We start from the raw sequence: 20,498 nt of genomic DNA, 5'->3' as shown, positions 1-20,498 counted from the left end.
AGTTCCTCTGGGAATCGGTTTGTATTACTGATCAGGTGCTAATGTGCACCCGAGCAGTGTTGCACATCTCTGCTGACTGCTGCCTTTCCTGATCAACATGCAGGAGCTCCATAGGTGAGCAGGACAGAGATAAAAAACACATGAAAGGTGCATGGCGTAGGGAATTTTTTCCGTATCTCGGCTGAACCTCTCTTGTTTCAACTCATGCCCCACTGCCTATAATTTCCCTGCCATGCACCACCATGAAAAACATCTGTATGGAAGACTGCTGGTACAGGTATCCTGTGAGGGGGGCAGAGATCCTGTGCAGATGCCTAGGAATGGGGTTAGGGAAGGAAAAGCAAAGCCGCCTGTTGCTGAATTTGGCAAGGGTTGTGGAGGACAATAGGCCTTCCACAGATATACCAGCTGCAAAAGGAAGATTAGAGGAAGTGTGAGCCTGCTGCTAAGCAGGACCAGAATCCATGTGACAAAGGACATGGAGAAGGCTGAGGTACTCCATGTCTTTTTTGCCTTGGTGTCTACTGGGAGGACCAGCCTTTGGGGTTCCAGGCCCCTGACACCAGTGGGAAATGCTAAGGCAATGAAGATTAACCCTTGGATGAGAAGTCTCAAGGTAAGAAATACTTAAAGAAATGGACTATACACAGTTTTATGGGATGCACCCATGAATGGTGAAGGAGCTGACTGATGTGTTTGTTCTTAATTATCTGAAAGGGCTTGGCAATGGACAGGATTCCTGAAGGCTGGAGTAAAGCGAGTGTCCTTCCTATCCTTCCTTTAGACAAGAAGATACAGGGGAGCAAGACTGTTCCCTTGATGTCTGGGAAGATAATGGAGCAAATAGTCCTGGAAACTATTTCCAAAATGAACAAGAAGGTGATTAGTAGTAGCCAGAATGGATTTATGGAAAGTAAAGCATGTCTGACAACCCAATAGCCTTCTGCTACAGCTGACTGGCTCAGTGGATGAGGGGAGAGTGGATGTTGTTTATCTTGCCTTTATCAAGGCTTTTGACACTGTCCTCCATAGCATCTCCCCAAAGCGATGAATTATGGACTGTGTGAAGCAGACAGTGAGCAGGTGTGTTGAGAGCTGGCTGAACCCTGTGTTCAAAGTGCTGTGATAAGTGACATGAAGCCAAGCTGAAAGCTTGTTTTACTGGTGCATCCTATCAGTGCAGGATCCTTACACTGTTAGCAACCTTCATTGATGGCCTGGGTCATAGGGGGCAGAGTTGTTTATGCACCAGGAGGCTGTGCTGCTATTCAGAAGGACCTTAACAGGGAGAAGTGGGTGAACAAGAACCTCATGGAGTTCAGAGAAGGGAAATATGAAGTCTTGTACCTGGAGGAATAAAACCCCCAGGCACCAGGCCAACTGATTGGAAATCATCTTGGCAGAAAATGGCCCTGGGGGTCCTGGTGGACATGAAGTTGAGCATGAGCCAGCAGTGCACCCTCATGGCCTTAAAAACTCAGAGCTTCCTGATCTCCATCAGGCACAGTGTTGCCAGTAAGGTGGAGGGAGGTGATTCTGCCCCTCCACCCTGGACCAGTGACACACATCTGAATGGCGTGTCCAGTGCTGAGCTCCAAGGACAAGAGGGCATGGATGTACTGTAGGGTGTCCAGCAAGAGGCCAGGGAATAATAGGATTGAAGACTGAAATTACAAGGAGAAAATGAGAGATATGATTGTTTAGGCTGGGGACGAAAAGTCTTGGGGGGGTCTTGTCAAGGTATATAAACAGCTGAAGGGGGAACAGACTCTTCTCTGGTGGTGCCTAGGGAAAGGACAAAAGGCAATGTGTGCAAGCTGAAATACAGGAGATCTTGAATGTAAGAAATGGGCTCAGTGATCTTCAAGTTGCTATTTTGGCTTTTTCTGAAACTGTATGAATGAGTGGGGTTTTTGCCTCCAGTCAGTGGCGATCCTTGATCTCTGTGGCTTTCCAAAGATCATGGAGAGCGGCCTTGAAATGACATCAGCCAGCTCTCTCAGCACATTGGATACAGGCTTCCATGGATTTGAATGGGCTGAATTGTTACAAGTAGTTCCTGACTTAATTCTCACCCACCAAACAAGCAGGTGACAAAATGATCTATTTAACTGACAGCAGTGAAAATGTATTTGTGCAACAAAGCATCCATCTTCCCAGAGCAAGAACTGAATAAAATCTTTCCCTTTGAAATGTAGATTTTATCCTGTACATTTATCAAGCAGCAAGTCTATGCTGAGAGCTGTACAGTATTTTTCAGGAGAAAGTTTGATCAATTATGCTTGTATAATTGTATCCATACAGATAACCTAACATAGTTAAGCTGATAGTGTTCCTCTTGGGGGTGCTTATTTCAGACCTAAAGCAACTTTTAAAATTTAGCTTGGACACTCTCCAAAACACCATGAACTAGTGTTTTTTGAAACTTCTCTGTGCTGAAGCAAAAATGTTCATATGAAGGGTTGTATCAATGTAACTATTGGCTTAAGTTCTCATTTTACATTCTAGTTTTTCTGTTTATATAAATCCTTGTATGTCTCATAGAGTGTCTTCACCAGTGTTAAATGTCAGAGAGAACCATAATTACTGAATGACTTGATGAGGAAACAGTGTAGTATCTGTTTTCTTTGTCTCATTGACTTCTGGTGCATGTTTATAACCCCAAAATACTGTGACTTACTGAGTGATACTTGCAAGGAAGGTTTGGGTTTTTTGGAACACATAGGAATGACCCATCAAAAGAACATGCTGATGGTGCTGTGGCACTGTTGTTCCCGTGGTCTGGTCATCATATATCAGTCTTAGAGTAAATGAGACTGAACTGAGACTTAACAGGATACGTATAACATTTCTGTTCTTGCGGCCAGATTTTTCTTGATGACAGTACTGTTCTGGAGTTACTGCTGTATAACTAATACTTCAGAAGTTAGTCTTTTGACTTGTTCAAAAGTTCTCTGGGCAGACTGATAACTGAACACTCAAATACCTCAATAAGGCAAATAACTATTGTAATTTCATGAATAAACTAAGGAAAAGGAATAATAAACAAAAAACCCCAAACAGATAAGAGTAACAAAACCAGGCTATGCAATGCAAACCCCCACCTCTTCTGCCATGTCTAACCCTCACAAAGAGCTTGTAACCACCCAACCATGTCAGCCAGCATCCCCAGGTCCTTTTCTGATAGGCCACTTTTCAGCTGCTCTTCCCCAAGCCTGTAGCACTGCATGGGGTTATTGTGACCCAGGTGAAGGACCCAGCACTGTGTCTCACTGAATCTCATACCTCTGGCTTTGGCCCATCAATCATTCCTCAGTCTCACACCATAGATAGAAGAGCTAGAACTGAAATTCACTTCTGGGAGTAGACAAGAGGATACTTCTGTCCATGTCAGTCCCTCCTTTCTTAATCAAGATCTCATCTCCTTTGTTTACCTTGCAAAAATTGACAGCTTGTGGCTGATACCCAGATATCCCAAAAGCCTGAGGCCTCCCTTCTCTTTTCCTCCTCTCTCTGCTTCTAATTCTCTGTAGAGCCCCATTTCAGGGAATCTACAATTATTTTAGCACTCTGATAGATATATTTTTATGCATAATGGTATTTTATTATTATACTGCCTAACTAGGTCACCTTGCTTGGACACAACAATTTGAAGTCTATACAAGAGAAAGTACAGACTTACAGCACAGCCCACGTCTGCCAGCTGAGATCTGAAGCCTGCTCCTGGACACTAGCCTGGATTCAGAAACTCCCTGGGAGAACAGCAGTATTGAGCCCACAGTAACTGGACTGATCCTCATGGCTTTAAATCTTGGTATATTCCAGGCACCTTCAAATAGATCCATAAAAGGATAACCAAGAAAAACAACCTCAGGTGTGTAAACTTGCAAGGAAGGCCTTAACACCTTCTCTGGAACATACCTATAAGTGGTAATTGGAAAAAAACCCACTAGACTAATCTAAAAGGACTTGCCAGATCCCAGCACAAACACTGCTCAGCAGCAGTCTGTTTCTAGAAGCTTAAAAAAAATCTTCTTTGACATTCATCCTCCCTACGGAGGCATCCACACAGTGAAAGAGGATGTATTGTGTGTCAATCCACTTGGAAATATCCCAGCATGGACTAACTCCCTTCAATTTTATTGCTGCATCAGAAGGTCAGTGTGTATGCTTGCATTAAAATCATAACGTCATTGTCTGCTGCAGGATTTGATTACACATTAGCTTCTGGGGTTTGGGTTTGGTCTGGTTGGTTGTCTTGTGGGTTTTTTTTACTGATGAAAATTTGTGGGAAATGTTGCTGGCAGAATGGGGAATGCTCATGGGACCTGGTGCATTTTCCACTACTGAATCAAAACCGCAGAAATGTGGCAGGTGACCTGCAGCAGCTCACATCAAAAGGTCTAGAAAAATGAGCAGCGTAGCCATTACAGTCTTTGTGCTGAGACCTATTCATGGCCAACCTGACCCATTCAATTTTTAGCTTTGCAGTATTCTTCTTTCACAATGCGCCATGGAACTTACTCCTGATGTACCAAATCCACTTTGCTGCTTAAGCCTGCCTGCCAACAAGCCCTAATTAGGCATCTGTGAAGGGTGGAGGTTTTTTAGTGGAAAAAGATAATTCGTCTCTCTTCTCTTGCTAGCTGAGGTTTCAGTTATTTTTAACAAATTAGCTGTGGTAGTATTTCAACTTCAGCAAGTCAGTTAAAGGCTGGAGGTCAGTTAGGTCAAATTTGCCCAAATTCGGGGACTGCCTTTTCTCTGTAGTCAGTGGAATCAGAGATGAACTTCCAGACAGCAGGATGCATCTTGCTGGTAGATTTCAGAGGAAGTCAACTAAAAGAGATAGCTGCATGTCTGCTGTAGGCATCCTGAGCTATGACATGAATTATATTTCTTGCAATGAGCTGATGCAATATATTCAGTTGACAAAAGATTGTTTAAATGGCAGTGAGATTTGGGCTTTTTTGCATTCCTTTTGAGCCACAACTAGGAGATTTTCTTAATGACAAAGTCTGGAACAGACATTTTGCAGAGCCAAGGAGGCTGGCTGGCTGCAGTGTCTGTCTTGCACATGCCAGTGCCTTTACTTGAAGTTTGCAGGAACTGTTGTCCCCACTTCATCAGGTGCTGTAAGGACACACAGCTGAGAGATGGCCCTTGGTGCCCAAAACTTGTGACTTGTTAAACTGCTGTCAGGGATCCTACTGTGACATCTCTGCCTTGGTGGGCTGCACTGCTTTTCTCTTGCCCTTTAAAATAGCAAAGCTACCACAGGGTAAACACCTGGTTACTGTGTTTAATTACTATAATACATACGTGGAGGCAAAATCTATGTTTACTCTTTAATAATGTTACACTTGGGAAAAGAAAAATAAGTGAAAAAAAGAAGAAGATGTGGATTTACTTAAAGGCAGCCATGGCTTCTCTTTGTGCTGATATGTGCTCAGTGCTGCAAGAAAGTGCCAGTTGTTCCTCATCAGCAAAATGGCTGTAGGTGCCCTGCACTGGGTGTTTTTAAAAAAAGTCTCTGCTTAAAGCATTGCTAAGTATATGGTGCTGTGGGGTTCGGTTACAGGAGGTGTGCTGGCACTGAGGGTAAGCTTCAGCATCATCTCCTGCTGGAGAAGGGGATTGCAGGGTGGGTGTTCCTGCAGTGGGCCCTGCTGCCCTTTGAGAGGAAAGGTGTGTGCTAACGTCTTTACAAATTATTTGATGGGTGAAGGTGTGGGTGTTAGCGTCTTTGAAATGGGTCTTAATGTCTCTACTGACTTTGGGCATCGGGTTTGTTGCAGAGCCCAGACAGCTTGGCTCCTGAAACAGACAAGGGTCTGCACAAGCCTGAACTTCTGAACTTTGGGGTAGAACAGTAGGTTCAAGGGGGGATATGTGGTAGGCGATTCGGAAAGGCTGTACCTTGCTAGTACCTCAGGGAAAGGAAGAGGGCATCATGCGGCCGGGAGTTTAGAATAAAAGGAGGCTGTGCCCTCTGAAACCCTGAGAGAGAAAACCCCGCGGGCGTGTGCCCCAGTGAACTCTCTCCCTTTATTCGAATAAAGTTGAACGACTCCTCTGTCTCGTTTTTGGACATAAACCTCTGGTGTTTGTGGATTTTTCTGACACTTTGGACACGGTGGGACCCTGAGGGGTAGTGGTGGGCCTGGCTGGCAGGTGTGGAAAGCTGTTGTGTAGGGGATAGGGCTTGTCTACGGGCTATCATGGAGGCTATGCTTGGGGGAGGCCTGTCTTCTGCTGGCACAGAATCACAGAAACAATTAGGTTGGAAAAGACCTCTGAAATCACTGAGTCCAACTTCTGAATGAACACCACCGTGTCAACGAGACCATGGCACTAAGTGCCACATCCAGTCTTTCCTTGAATACCTCCAGGGATGGTGATTCAACCACCTTCCTGGACAGTCCATTCCAATGCCTAATCACCCTTTCTCTCAAGAAATTCTTTGTAATGTCCAACCTCAACCTCCTCTGGCGCAGCTTAAGACTCTAGCCTCTTGTCCTGCCACTTGCTACCCAGCAGAAGAGGACGACCCCTACATAGCGACAACCTTCTTTCAGGTGATTGTAGAGAGAGATAAGGCCTCAGCCTTCTCTTCATCCCGCCCTCGTGCAGTGGGCTGTGTGACAGCCGGCGGCCGCCCCCGAGCATGCCGCGGGGTGTCGGTGCGGTGTCAGCCCGGCGCTCTCACCCCAGCGAGGTGGCGGGAGGGCCCACAGGCCGGTGCCACGGGACACGCGCGGGGGGCCGAGCGCTGACAGCCGCGGCGGCGGGCGGGGCGGGGCGCGCGGGGCCGTGTTTACATCCCGTGCCGCGCACGCTGCCGCGGCTCCGCGCGCTCCCATTGGCGGTCCCGCCGGCGGCCCCGCCCCGGGGCGGGCTGGCTGAGCCCCGCCGGGCGCGCGGGGCCGCCGGCGGAGCCGCCGCTGTCTCGGCGGGGCCCGGGGTCCGATGGAGCGGAGCGGAGCGGGGTGACGGTGCCCGGGGTGCCCCCCGCCAGCGGGGCCGGGCGGCGGAGAGGTACCGGGGCAGCGGGCGGTGGCAGCGATGGCAGCGCTCCTCCCGGCGCTGCCTGCCGCTCTCCCGGACTCCTCTGCCGGGACAGCCGGGCCGGGACGAGGGGCGTCCCGCGGGGCGCGGAGGTCGGCGCGGCCCCGTGGCACAGGGGCGGCGCTGGGGCGAGCGGGGCGCGGGTGGCGGACGGGCGGGGGAGCCGCCTGCCGCCCTCGCACATGCGCAGCGCGGGCCCGGCCGCGCTATATAGCGGGTTGGCGCCGGCGCCAGCTGAGCAGCGCGGCCCGGGCGGCAGTGGCAGAGGTGCGCGGGGGTCCCGCCGGTGAGGACGGGGGCTGGCTGGGGGATGGTGATGATAATAATAATAATAATAATAATAATAATAACTATGATATTTATGGTGGCGGCAGGGATGATGGTAGCGATGGTGATGGTAGCGGTGGCGGTGTTGAGGATGGCGGTGATAATGGTAGTAGTGGTGGTAGCGGTACCGGCAGACACGGTGCCGGTGGTGGGGGGTGTGAGGGGCGCACTGGCGGCGGCGACTTGGAGCGGTGAGGCAGGAGCGGTGACCACGAGCCGTGACCGGGAGCGGCGAGGCAGGCTGCCCGCCCGCCCGGGCAGCGTTTTGGAGGGAGAGTGGCTGAGGACAGCCTGGGGGGAGATGTCCCCGCGGGCAGCCCCATCTGCAGGGAGCGGAGAGTGGCGATGGCCCGGACGGGCATCCCCGCAGGGAGCAGCTCGGCGGGTCGGGGTGCCGGCGGGATCCCGCCATCGGCTGCCCCCCGCCCCACCGCGGAGAGCCCCGCGGGGGGCGGGCTGCCCGGTTTTGGAGGGAGCCCGGCGCGCTGGGGGCGGGGATGCCGGCCGAGCAGCTTGGCGGGCTGACCCCGACCGCCCGCCTGCGCCGCACCCCGGCGGGTCCCGGCTCCCCTGCCCTGGCCCTGGGAGCGGGGTGCCTGTGGGGACACCCCCTCACAGCTCCGGTTCCTGCGCTGGGGGGTCCTGCTGAGGGGTGTCCCGGCGGGGGGTGGGTGTCTCCCCGCGTGTGAGGCGCCGTCCCGGCAGCCCCTTCCTTCCCCCTCAGGTTTTGGAGGGAGCCGCGCTCTCAGCCAGGCGGGAGCGCGGAGGGGGGGGGGGCGGGGCGGCGATCCTGCCCCTCCCGCGCCCCCCTCTGCACCCTCGGGAGCGGGTGGGTGTCTGATCTGCCCTTCGGGAGGGAAGGGCGGGCGGCGGCGGTGCCCCCAGCCCAGCCTGACCCCGGCACAGGCCGCCGCCGCCTCCCCGCTCACTGGAAATTGGCGCGGAACCGGCGCGGCGGGAGCGCGAGCGGCGGCGCCTGGCCCGGCCCATCGCGGCCCGGCCATCCCGGCAGGTGTGGGGGGCATCGCCCCGGAGGGACCGGCAGCAGCAAAACGTGTGTCTGTGTGGGTGCGTGGAATGGAGGGTGTGGGGGGGCTAGAGGGGTCACAGCCCCAGGGACTCCCCACATCCTCTTGTGTGGGAAATGTCCCTTTATAACTTCCCTGCCCCCACCCCTAGGCAGCCTGAGCTAAACTGCTGGCATACCTGGGCACCCTGCAGCAGGACATGGAGCTGTGTGTACTTATATACCACAGTCGTGCTCTGCTTGGGCATTCCTCAGGCTAGTGGAATACTTGTGCCCTTCTATTTGAGCTGTGTAGAGCATGCTGCTCTTTGTGATGAGTTCATGACACAAAGCAGGGAACCTGGTTCTAGTTTTGTGAGGATGCACTAACTGAGCTTATCCTATTACTTTGATCCAGGTAGAGATCTTATAGCCCAAAGAAGATGTCAAGGCGAAGGTAAGCTGTTAGCATTGTACTAAGATTATCTGTACTCATCTAACAACTGCTGCTCTCCTAATGTCTAATGACTTTTTACTCTTTGCTATTTGCAGTAGCCGTTTGCAAGCCAAACAGCAGCAGCCACTGTCCTGTCAAGAAGAGGCTCCACAAGAACTGCAAGCACTAGATTATCTCCAGACCAGAAAAAGAAGAACAACAGAGGTGAGCAAGTTGAGCAACTTGGAAAATCGAATGATTCTGAAAGTTCTCCAGTGCATTTGGACGGGACAATCTTTAGTCTGCCAAGTTATAAAGTGGGGCAGGGGTAGCATGAGTTTGCCTTTAGGTGGGTGTGCTGGTCACTGTCAGTGTATTAATGTGTGTCTCTTTTCTCAGCAGGAGATTAAGAAAAGAGAAGATGGGAAAATTGCTAAAAAACATCAATATGAAATTAAGGTAATTCTATCCTAAATACCATTTCAAACTAGGTAAGGGAGTCCATCTGGTTTATGTTGGTGGGTGTGAAGTCATGCATTCCACACCAGAAAGTATTGAATAGGGGAAGTTTGTATTTTCAGATATTAAAAACTATGGGAGCTTAGCACCTTTTTATATGTTTTTGCTTTTTTACGCATGAGTTTGTTGCAGATCAAAGATCCTTCAATGTAAAACCCACTGCAGTGTAAGGTTAGGTGAAAAAAAGAGAATAACCCTAGATATTTCAGAACAGTTCCATATACAGAGCAGGTAAGGCCTAGAGGCAAGTCTAAACAAGATCACTGCACTTGTTTTAACTTTAGGTGTGGTTTCACGGCCATTTAGTTAAGATTCATAACCACGCAGGCCATCTTTACTTTCATTTAACAATTTCTTTGATTATTTAAATCAATTTAGGAGTCTGTTTTCACTAACACAGGAAGCTCTTAAAACTGACAGGCCTTATGGTTTTCTATTTTAAAGCAGATTAGTAAAATGTTATAACCTTCTCTTGCAAACAATATTGTTTGCAGTTATTCTGTTTGTAAAGTAATGAGTCTAACAGCTATGGTGAAGCAAAACTCTTCTGATTGTGAAGTTGTCTTTGTAAATCTTGAGTAGGAAAAAATGCTGCGTAAGTACATCAGCTGTACCTGGGGTGAAACTTTGTGTTACAACTTAACTTTGCTGAAAGGGGGAAATCTGCTTCCCTGTCTCATCTTCCTTGATAGCTGGCCATGCACTCCATCCCCTGCCTTGCTCCATTCTTTGAGTGAAGCAGTATGCAGGTTCATCTTGCTAATTTGGCACTACAAAATAAGTTGTTCTTCTGCTGGGCTAGTGAGTTAAATCAACCCGGCAGAGGGTCTGACAAGCATTGGGGTGGCACTTGGGCAGTGAGGATCACAGGAGAGAAAGAGGAGTAGGATCTCCCTTTTCTCTTGGCTGCATGCATCAAGGTCAGTTCTGCTGGAATATGTAACTTCACTCTTGGGATATTTCAGTCTGGCTATAAATACGTTTAGATATACTAGGGGAATCCTGTGTAGCTTACCTTGCAAGTCAGCTATATAGGAAAAGCTTCTGTGTTCAGGCTGCCCCTCTGTTGCCACTCTTTGTGAATGGGATTCCCCCTCAACTTCACAGAGAATATTTAAAGTTCTGTGTCACCATTTTGAAGGCTGTCAGCCATTACAGCATTGCATGTGCTCCTGGGATTTGATACCTCCTCACTCATATTAGTTACATACAACCAAATAAGCATAACTGAAACGAGTTATAGTTAACTACAGTAATCTAGGATTCCTTCTATGAGACTTTCTGTGTGAATACCTTTGCACTCTTCTCCTTTTGAGTCATTGCATCCTATATTTGGCATTGGCAAGCTGAGAGAGTTCACAGCTGCTGCTTGCTCAATGGGTATCTAGCTCTGGAGCTGAGATGGGTGGCTCCTCTCTGGAGCACTAAACTGGAAGATAACAAGTTGCTGAATTTCCACTGAGAGACAGTAGAACCTCCACCCCCTTCTTTCTTTTCCCTCCAAATGGATAAGTAGATAGGACTAGCAACCTAATGACTTGTGTTTTAGTAGCAATTAATATCTTTGCCTTTTGTACTCTAACTGAGCTTTTCAAGCAATGGATAGGTTACTTGTGGGTTCATAAACTAAAGATGGTCATCTTCCTCAAAGCTGAGTTCCCAGATGCATCCAATCTATTTATACATGTTCTATCTTGACTATGGAAGGTTTTGTTGGCATTTAATTTTCATCTTTCTTGGTTTTGGTACTTGAATCAATGCTGAGATCCAGAAAGACATACATATATTGTACATTACATATATTGGTGCTGTTACTGTAATCTACTCATTGTCTTTCTTGCTCTCATAGTAAATTCAGCATTTAAAAGATACCTTGTTTATTTTGCAGAGTTGTTGGCCACCCACAATAACAGGAGGTGTCTCACCTTGCATAATTATTGAAACACCTCACAAAGAATCAGTAACCACTGACTTCTCGAGATTCAAAAAATACAGGTTCAGGAACCTCTTCATAAATCCATCACCTTTGCCAGAACTCAAGTAAGTTTAACAGATGCAGTAATTGTTAATTTCTTATGAAATATGCTGAACTATTCTAATAAAATCTGTTGTGTTGTGCTTACATAATACACATCTCTACTTGTCTCCTCATCCCACAGAAGATTTAATGTGCAAGAAAAAGATAGAAATTCTTGTGTTTGGTTGTTTGGGTATTTTTTTCCCTGATCTTATAAACACACCAGACTTTTCACCTTTCAGAGCTGTCCTTTTATAACTTAACACTGGACACTAAGTGGTTAAGAGGCACATAATGGTTAAACTAAACTTCTTTCTAAAGAAAGAAACTAAATTGCTATTGGAACTGAGTGACCAAAAAGTATTACACAAAATTTTCTTAAAGAACTTAAAAATGTTCAAGTAAACTTGTGGCAATATCACTGTGCAGGTAGTTTGCTAATGCAATGCAGTGTGCTTGGTGCAGTCACAGTTCTAGAAAATTGCCCTTCTGCAGAGAGATAGCTTAGCTGACTAAATTATAGTTTTCAATTTCAGAATTTCTTAGACATTCAGGTGTGTTAGGTAAGTACCCAGCTGCTCATTGTATCAGCCTGGGGTTTAATGAAAGAGGTGGTAAATTTACTGCCATGTGCTAAGGAAAATTTCTGCCAAGGTGAGCGACAAGAGAAGCAGAACATGAAGCATTACTTTAAGAGAACCCTTTCTAGATATACCTTGGTTTTTTTTTCCTTTGTTCTGCCCCAAACTTGATCAGAACTGGACATGCTGCAGGGTGATTCTTTGCCTCAAAGACATGTTCAGATACAGCGTTCCATGCAAGGTGTTTAATCCTGTTGTTGACAGGTATCTGGTAAAGCTGAGCTCCATCCTTTCTGATTAGCCAAAAGAGGATAATTTACTTCTCCTGCCTTCTCCATTGTTCCCTTACTGCTGTAGGAAGATCATAACTGATTTCTCAATGCCTTTCTGCTTGAATGGGGAGAGTTGTGCATTAAACAAGCAAATATCTCCCCAGCTTTTAACTTATGATTGCAACAGAATGAAATTGACCTGGGTTAGAATTTGTAGGCAATACCAGTGATCAGCTCTGTCTCTCTGCTTCTGCTTGGGGAAAGATAAATACATAACTCCAAAAATTTCAGTAGGAAATCATAATTTCATTGGTTAACATGCTGTTCCTCTTAGTTACCTGCAGGATGAGAAGTGCATCTAAGAAAAGCCCATATGGATTAATAATAACAATTACAAATAAAACCATATTGATGATACAGGCATCATCTTCCCAAACAGACTGGAGTACTAATAAATTATAAGTTAGCAATAAACAAGAATTAAATTTTTCTCTAAATAGCTTGCTTCTGAGCCTTGAAGTAAGCTAGGAAATAAAAGGATGCATGAGTGACTTTTAAACACTATCTCAATGTTTTTCTCAAGCTAAACTGGACAACTTCAGGTATGCTTTGTGTTTTCTGGGGAGGAGTATGTTGTCCTTTTTTACAGGGAAGGTTTGGTTTTATCTTGCTCTCTGAACAGCCACTGAACTAGGCAAAATAGGAAACTGGTTGCATGTGCAACTTTGGGGGAGGCACATGTTCAGTTTTACTACCTGTTCTGTAGAACTGGACTTTGCTGATGATGTTGGCAAGCTGCTGTTGTGGTGATGTAAAACGTTCTGAGTATTCCTGCAGTTTTCCAATTGCCATAAGGATCTTACAGTATGCAGAATTTTTCTTTCTGTGTCTGAATGTCTGTAAACATAAATAGTGTTTTTATTTTTTTTTTTGTGAATTGTGTATATACTTAATAATGCTTTGTGTAACTTTATTCCATAGCTGGGGAAATTCCAAAGATGTCTGGCTCAACATCCTGACAAAGGAGAACAGATATGCTCACTGCAAACACTTCACATCACTACATTCTAGTTTGCAACCTCACATGAGATCGATACTGCTAGACTGGCTCTTAGAGGTGTGTACTTTTAGTTACTTTGCTGTGTGTTGTGCCTGTGAAGTAGGCAGGTAAAAGCACAGCTTTTATATAAGGATCTAATAGCAACATGCACACTTATAAGAAATGGCAAGACTGTTTTGCAACAGAACGAGTGACTGCTTTTGATCCTCTTGGTGAGCTACATCCAGGCCTTCCCAGGCAGGAGGAGCTGAACTTTCCCCCCAGGATAGTGAGCAATAGAATTTAACTTTTGCTCTTGACACTACTTGCTGCAAGGGAGAGAAATCTAGTTTTGAGACACTTGTGTTGAAATTGCTATAGACAGACCAGTTATGGATCTCTAACTTACAGGATAGACTGTATCTAAGCCATGAGACAGCTGCATTCAGGGTTTATGACCCTATGTCAAGAGCTCTTAAGTGTCAGCCAGTGATGCTATTTTCTGATTTAATAGTGAATTTTCAATTTTATCATATGAAGAGAGCAGAATATATCAATGGCTGACAGGGAAATGTTCTTGAAAGAGACAGGTTCTTATGTGAAAAGTTTACAAATCAATCATATTAGCAAGGAATTTCAAGGACAATGAAAGCTGGGTTTTTTTTAATACAGTCTGAGTAAAAAAACTATTCCAGTTGTGTGCTTCACTAGTTCCTCTAATGTGGAATCTACATATCACCATTAAATTGGTTTGTTGGTTTTTTTTAACCTTGAATTAGGAAATAATCCAATTTCCAAACAAAAGTATCAACAAGGGCCTTGCTGTTGTCTGGCTCAGTGGTTCTATATGCCACCGTGGATTTAAATCACATCAACTTTGAGATCTCTCCAGTAGCTCCTAACACTCTTCTGTAACATTATAACTGAGATACTGCTTAACATGACCAAGTGTTATTATGTTTGGGAATTACACTTCCATAGAAACTGTGCCATTTATTTATGGATAGGCCCGGTCTGTACAGTTTTAGTTCTGAATCTTCTTTAGGGCAGTCGTTAATAGTATCAGAGTAACACATCAATTATCAGGCAAATGTGTCGGGTCTGAAAGAGTGGGGCTGTGCTATTTCTGCCAATCAGTTGTATTTTTGGTGGTCAGGAAGGGCCTTAATTTGCAAATGAGCTTCCAACCTTATCTTGGAAAATAGCTTGTAGTAGTGAGATTTTATTGTGACTTTGTATCCAACTAAAAAAATGAAGCATCCGGGATCTATTTCTTGGATACACTTCTTGGTTCATGTTCTTTATTGCATGTAGATTGTAGGTAATTTATAGATATTTGACTGCTTTCTAGCTGTGAAAGGGGTATGGAGTTGCAGATGAGCTGGAGATGTGGTAACCCCTCCCAATTCAATTAGAAATTAGGTGAAAATGTAGGGCTTTGCCTAAGATCTCCTGGTCTTGGCACTCCTTTCTTTTTTTGTTGAACTGGCATTTGAAACACTTTGATACAATGCGAGTATTAAAAGTTCTCCCTGCCAGGGAAACCAGCAATGGGATGGAGCAGATGGCGGCTCCCGCAGTTTTGTTCCTGCTTAGTGAGGCTGTCGGTGTGCCTGAGGGGCTGCAGGCAGTGCTCCTGGCCTGCCAGCAGAGCCCACTCCAGCAGGAGCTTCCAGGCTTGCTTGCTGTAGAGCCAAAGACTTCGATTTTTTTGTGATTCTGCCCTGGGACAGACCTACTGGGAATCCAGTGAGGGTTTGACTTCAGCTTGAGGCTTGAGCCCAGAGTATTCTTAATCAAGGTAATTAGTGTGTATATGTGTAGGTGTTGCTGTTTTGTCGGGGTTTTTTTCCTCAATAGGCTTTTTTCTTTCAGTGGAAAAATGGTTGCTATTTAAATTGTAAAAAGTATTTTTTGCAAGTTTGTTAGTACATCACAGGCAATTCATGTTTAGATGGGAGCATGGGAAATACCTTTTCCAATCCCATGCTAACCACTGCATCGTACCATACCTAGGTATGTGAAGCTTTGTGTGTGCAGAAGATGAAACTGCACAGATGCAGAAACAGAAGATGAAACAGATGAAACTGTTATAGCTTGAATACTCCAATGTGTGTACACAGTTTTATAACAGAAAATTGAGTTGTTTTTTCCCCCTGTTGTAGGTGTGTGAGGTGTATGCACTCCACCGGGAAACCTTCTACCTAGCTCAAGACTTCTTTGACAGATTCATGCTGACGCAAAAGAACATTAACAAGAGCATGCTTCAGCTCATAGGAATTACCTCATTATTTATTGCCTCCAAACTTGAGGTAAGCAGCTCTCTTACAGGGAGGAGGGTGTTGAATTTTGAGTAACTAAAAAGACAGTGATAACAATTATTTCTTGTCTGAATTTTTGGACTTGATGGTGTATGTACAAGACTGAAGGTCAGAAGGGGAAATTTTTTTTTTCTTCCTTCAGTTGTGCATTTGTCTGTCTCTTAGAGTGTAGTTTTTGTCCTCCCTTTCTCCAGCAGCAAGGAAGGAGACCACATAAACTTAAAAGGCATGCAAATGTGTTAGAAGTAGTTTTGTTTTGTCTTGTCTTTTTCCAAATATACAGCAGTTGGCAGACAATCTCAGGAATGGGTGTGGGACTTGAACAAAACCAAGCCTAATTCTCAAACTGCCTGTACATCAGGATGATATCCTTATGATATCCTCCATTTAGTGGAGTGTGAGTCTTGAGTGCAGGGATGGTGGGTGATACCTTACATTGTGTGCTACATCCACAGGCCAAGAGCATCATTTTGTATATTGCATAGTAGGCTAGACTGACAGGAAGACTTGGGATTAAGCTGTTATCTTGGAACCCCCAGCTCTCACTGTTGTTCCTGAAGCAAGGTTGTGCACTATGAGCAGTCCCCTGTCCTAAGGAAGTGTGGGGTCATAGTGGTCACAGAGCCAGCTGGTAGGGAAGCAGTTTTTCTGGCAAGCTCTCCTTTACTTACATACCTAACTGTGCTTGGCCCCAGCTGGCATGGCTGGCTTAGCAAATTTCCTTAACCATCTCTGCACCATGGATTTTGACAGTTACAGTGGCTGGTTGTGGGATTCTTTTTCTCTTTTTTTTTTTTTTAGCTTTTCTCTTTTTTTTTTTTTTTTTTTTAAATCAATGTGATTACATCAGCACTGACATGGCAGGTAACCTGTACCAGACAGCCATCTACAAGAATTGGGATAATGCATGTTTTTACAGCATTGGAATGGCTGAGTAGAAAGAGCTATAAATGAAAGGGTGTTCTGATTTCTTGGTCAGCATTTATTTGCCCAGAAGCTAAAAGAGTTGCAATAAGTCCATTGCATCATACAGTAGATACTAACACCCAAGTATGTTATATGTTATCTCCTTATCCTGTAAGTTTCAAGTCACTTCATATAATGAAAAAAACACTGTTGTAGCGTAAGAAATATTAACATGGACAGAAGAGTATTTCCCAGTATCTTCTCAACCTTTCTTAGAACTGTAAGACACACTAATCTTCATTTTCCCTCCTTTTAAAGGAAATCTACGCTCCTAAAATACAGGAATTCGCTTATGTCACTGATGGTGCTTGCAGTGAAGACGATATTGTAAGAATGGAACTTATTATGTTAAAGGTAATAATTTGCTGTGTTTTGAAGTGCTGGGTGAAAGACTCTCCAGCTGAGCTTTGTGTTTCAATGTCACTTATTTGCTTAGAAAATAAGCAAGTAAGTTTCCCTGTTTCTGCACAATAGTGAAGCCTTTGTTGTGTGTGCAGTGGACCTCTGACGTCCCTGACTGGTAGAGAAGGGCAGGTTTCTCATGCCTGTGTGAATGTAAATGCTCTTAACAGTGCAGCCAGGCCACGGGCAGGCTGGAAGGCTGTCACTGTAATGTACTGCACTTGCCAATGTCCCTTGCTGTCCAGGAACAGGGGCTTCAGTGCTCCTCATGTTGGAAGGGCTCCACCAGCACAGGACTCTATACTTCTCTAATAGATACGAGCTGCAGGTTCATGCAGTTAACCCAAAAGCTTGAGGAAATAATATTAATTTCCCAGCTTCTGAATGGAGAAGACACATAAAATCCAACTGTGCACAGGTAAAGGGATACAGATCTGTGCTGATCCTAGCACAGCCTTTTCAAAAAGCAGTGAGAATGCAACCTAAAAAGAGTATTTGTGTTTGAAATTGTAAATAATCTTTAGTGTCTTTTAAGGATACATGCAATAATCTCAGGAGAGGACTAGGAAGAACTCGGAGCACAAAACTATCCTTGAGTGGTTTAAGACACTTATCTGTTTGTTAAATATTTGCAGGCTTTAAAATGGGAACTCTGTCCAGTGACAATTGTCTCTTGGCTGAACCTCTATCTTCAAGTGGATGCTCTGAAGGACGTTCCGAAAGTGCTGCTACCTCAGTATTCTCAGGAAAAATTCATTCAAATAGCCCAGGTCGGTAGTAAACTGTTGGAAAATGGTTCTTGGGACAATGACAAGCACAACTGAACATCACATACTGAAAGCCCCTTTGTTCTAAGTGTTCCCTTGTTTCCCCTCGCCTGTTACTTTGTTAAGGAATGTGCAAGTTTGACTCTCCACCAAAGAAGTTCAGTTTTGAGGACAAGTACCCCTGTGTTCCTTGTCTCCCTGCTTTCACGTTCTTTAAGACTTTTCTGTATGATGGAAAAATAAAAAATCCATCTTCTTTCTTTAGTCACTGTGCACTCCAGCATTCTATAAACAGCAGTGCCAGCTCTGAGGGGAAGGTGGATAATTTCAGACCCCAGGCTGTTTTTACCTGTGTTGCCCCTAACAGTGTTTCTGTGTAATTGCCAAGAAGGCAGCCTTGGGAGTGTTTTGACTATTTTGGAAGTGCTGTGGTTCAGTTTGTTATGGACATGTGTTGTGCCCAGCCTCAGAGAGGCTTACTGAAGCTGGGTAGCTCAGTGGTGTAAATACTGCACTAGGTAGGATTTAAATTTAAGAAACTCCTTCCTGGAGCTCAGCCCTGTTCTGAGGCAGAGGCTGTAGGAGGACTGCTGTGTGCATAGCCCTCTCTGAGACAGGATCATGCTAAACGATCAGCTTGTTAAAATCTGTTACTCTTCGTGTGCTTAGCTTTTAGACCTGTGTATTCTGGATGTGAATTCTTTGGACTTCCAGTACAGAACACTAGCTGCTGCAGCGCTCTGCCACTATACCTCAATCGAAATAGTTAAGAAAGCTTCAGGTAAGATACCTGTGTAAAGCTTGGCCTTGTTAGGCAGGGAATTATGGAAGCTGTCACAGGCCCAAATCTCTTAAAAGGGTACTGGTTTACCGGGCTGCCAAAGACCAAAGCCTACATGGACACTAATATTTGTTATGTGGGTTTCTTTTCCTCTAATTTCACTCCTACCACTAGTTCAGATGTTACAAAGACTCAAAAGAAGGAAACACCTTCAGCAGTGCAGCCTTTGCTAAGGAATTAAAATATTTATTATTCTTGCTTTTGGGCTAATATTTGCTCTATGACTTCCAGATGTTTGGAGGATCATTAGCTATATATTTGGCCACTTTTTCTCCTGAAATGTAGTTCTCGAGCAGTCATGCATGGCTGTCAGCAGCACCCAGTGTATGTTTTTATAGCATGACCCACAATCTTTGTGTTCAAGCCACAAGTCACTTCAGCCTCCCCTGGAAAGCAACAGCAACCCTTGTGACCTCCATTCACCCTCCTCAACCAGCACCCTTTTAAGTTACAAGCATAAGGAAATGTTGGCTGTTTCTGGGGGGATGTTTCTGAATTTTATCTGCAGTATTATTGTGTTTTTTAACTCATGGCCATATTGGATCGCTGTGCAACTCACTCATGATTTCTAAATATGTTCCTGTGTTCTACCCTTTAGGCTTAGATTGGGACAGCATTTCGGAGTGTGTACAATGGATGGTTCCTTTTGCAAACGTGGCAAAAAAAGTTCCTGTGAAGCTGAAGAACTTTAGGAAGGTTGCAGCGGAAGATCGACACAATATCCAAACCCACACCAATTATCTGGACATGCTGGTAGGTGGTTTGTGGATGTGCAGTTCAGGCAGCTGAGAGTACATTACACATCCCTTGTCCTGAGGCAGCTGTGAGCGGCCAAAGCACCTCTGTGCTCGCACCTGGCCTGGCTCACCTCAGCCAGTGAGTGCCCAACCACCAGTGATGCTATAAACAACATGGGATTTACCCTGACGCTCCCAGGCCTTAAGCAAACACTTGCCTTAGCCGTATTGGAGAGGTGTTTGTAAGAGAATACTCTTCACTTTGTTATGTAATGTCACTTTGGTTTTCTCAGTATCCTAACTCTCTGGAGTGCTTGAATTGTATGAGAGGTGTGAGGAAGCACTGCTGCCTCCTGCTGACACAAAAATGTAGACCTTGTCACACGTATTAACTGTTGCCTTCTTCCCCCAATACACAGGAAGAAGTGAACAGTGGAGTAGTGTCTACTGCCCCAGGGCAGTTATCACCTGTGTCAACAGGAGGAATAATAACCCCTCCCAAAAGCACAGAGAAGAAATGAAATACAGCCAACTGTCATGAACAGATTCAGAAACAGGACTGGGTGCTTCAGAACAGGACCACACTAAAGGGGACTCATGTTCTTCACTGCTATTCAAGACTTGGGCAGTAAAAGATGCAACAGATGGAAACTGAGACCAGCATCCTCCTACAGACTTGACAAAAAGAGCTCAGCTGAGCATTGCACCCTGCTATCACAAGAGCCTGGACCACTTTGGTCCAGACATGACTTAATAGTGAGAACTGAATTCTTAATTTACGAATTTCAAGAACATTTTTAATGGGCTGACACAGCAGACTTGCTTTACTTTGGGTTAGATGAGCAGGAGAATATTGACAGTTTGTATGTATTACCTCTTCTTGACCCTTTTTCTTTCCTTGGTAAGGTCAGAGCTCACTCGTGTCAGTTAGTCCCAGCAGCTCAGGTGCAGTATTACAGAGGCCCGTGGGTAAGCAGTTCACGTCTCTGAAACCACTCTGCACATGCAGTACAGTGCAGCCAGCCTTGTATCAAATCCCAGCTCCACAGGAGGCTGAGAAATTTAAAGCCCTTTAGGCCTGCCATAAACTTCAGTTTTAGTGCATCACTGACCTCAGGTAAGAGTACCAGCAAAGAACCTGCTGCTGCAGTAACTCGAACTGGAAAAAGTACAGTCCCCAGCTACCCACTTGCAACAAG

At 45.5% G+C, this 20,498-nt stretch overlaps 1 protein-coding gene across 4 annotated transcripts; it reads left to right on the top strand.

Annotated features, from left to right (window-relative positions):
* The first annotated feature begins 6,920 nt into the window (after nt 1-6,920).
* Nucleotides 6,921-20,479, top strand: CCNE2 (cyclin E2). 4 transcript variants are annotated; one of them, XM_069005165.1, is made up of 12 exons: nt 6,921-7,038; nt 8,820-8,858; nt 8,954-9,062; nt 9,237-9,296; nt 11,245-11,396; nt 13,208-13,343; nt 15,431-15,577; nt 16,811-16,906; nt 17,590-17,724; nt 18,391-18,502; nt 19,161-19,315; nt 19,719-20,479. In XM_069005165.1, exons 2-12 carry the CDS (start codon nt 8,845-8,847, stop codon nt 19,818-19,820), a joined length of 1,218 nt encoding a protein of 405 aa, XP_068861266.1. In that variant the 5' UTR covers nt 6,921-7,038; nt 8,820-8,844; the 3' UTR covers nt 19,821-20,479. The 4 variants fall into 4 exon arrangements, with proteins under 4 accessions (XP_068861266.1, XP_068861265.1, XP_068861267.1 ...); XM_069005164.1 differs by lacking the exon at nt 6,921-7,038 and adding an exon at nt 7,275-7,335; XM_069005166.1 differs by lacking the exon at nt 6,921-7,038 and adding an exon at nt 7,291-7,354 and having other exon boundaries at nt 9,240-9,296.
* The last annotated feature ends 19 nt before the right edge of the window (nt 20,480-20,498 follow it).

This window comes from Aphelocoma coerulescens, chromosome 2 (genome assembly GCF_041296385.1).
Source record: "Aphelocoma coerulescens isolate FSJ_1873_10779 chromosome 2, UR_Acoe_1.0, whole genome shotgun sequence".
Taxonomy (NCBI): Eukaryota; Metazoa; Chordata; class Aves; order Passeriformes; family Corvidae; genus Aphelocoma; species Aphelocoma coerulescens.
Note: the sequence above shows the minus strand (reverse complement) of the source record. Positions and strands in the feature narration are given on the sequence as shown.

What these genes read in the sequence shown, in the direction of transcription:
- CCNE2 (XM_069005165.1), top strand. An exon ending in GAAAAAGAAGAACAACAGAG is followed by an intron (nt 9,063 to 9,236) that starts GTGAGCAAGTTG and finishes CTCTTTTCTCAG; the next exon opens with CAGGAGATTAAGAAAAGAGA. An exon ending in AACATCAATATGAAATTAAG is followed by an intron (nt 9,297 to 11,244) that starts GTAATTCTATCC and finishes TTTATTTTGCAG; the next exon opens with AGTTGTTGGCCACCCACAAT.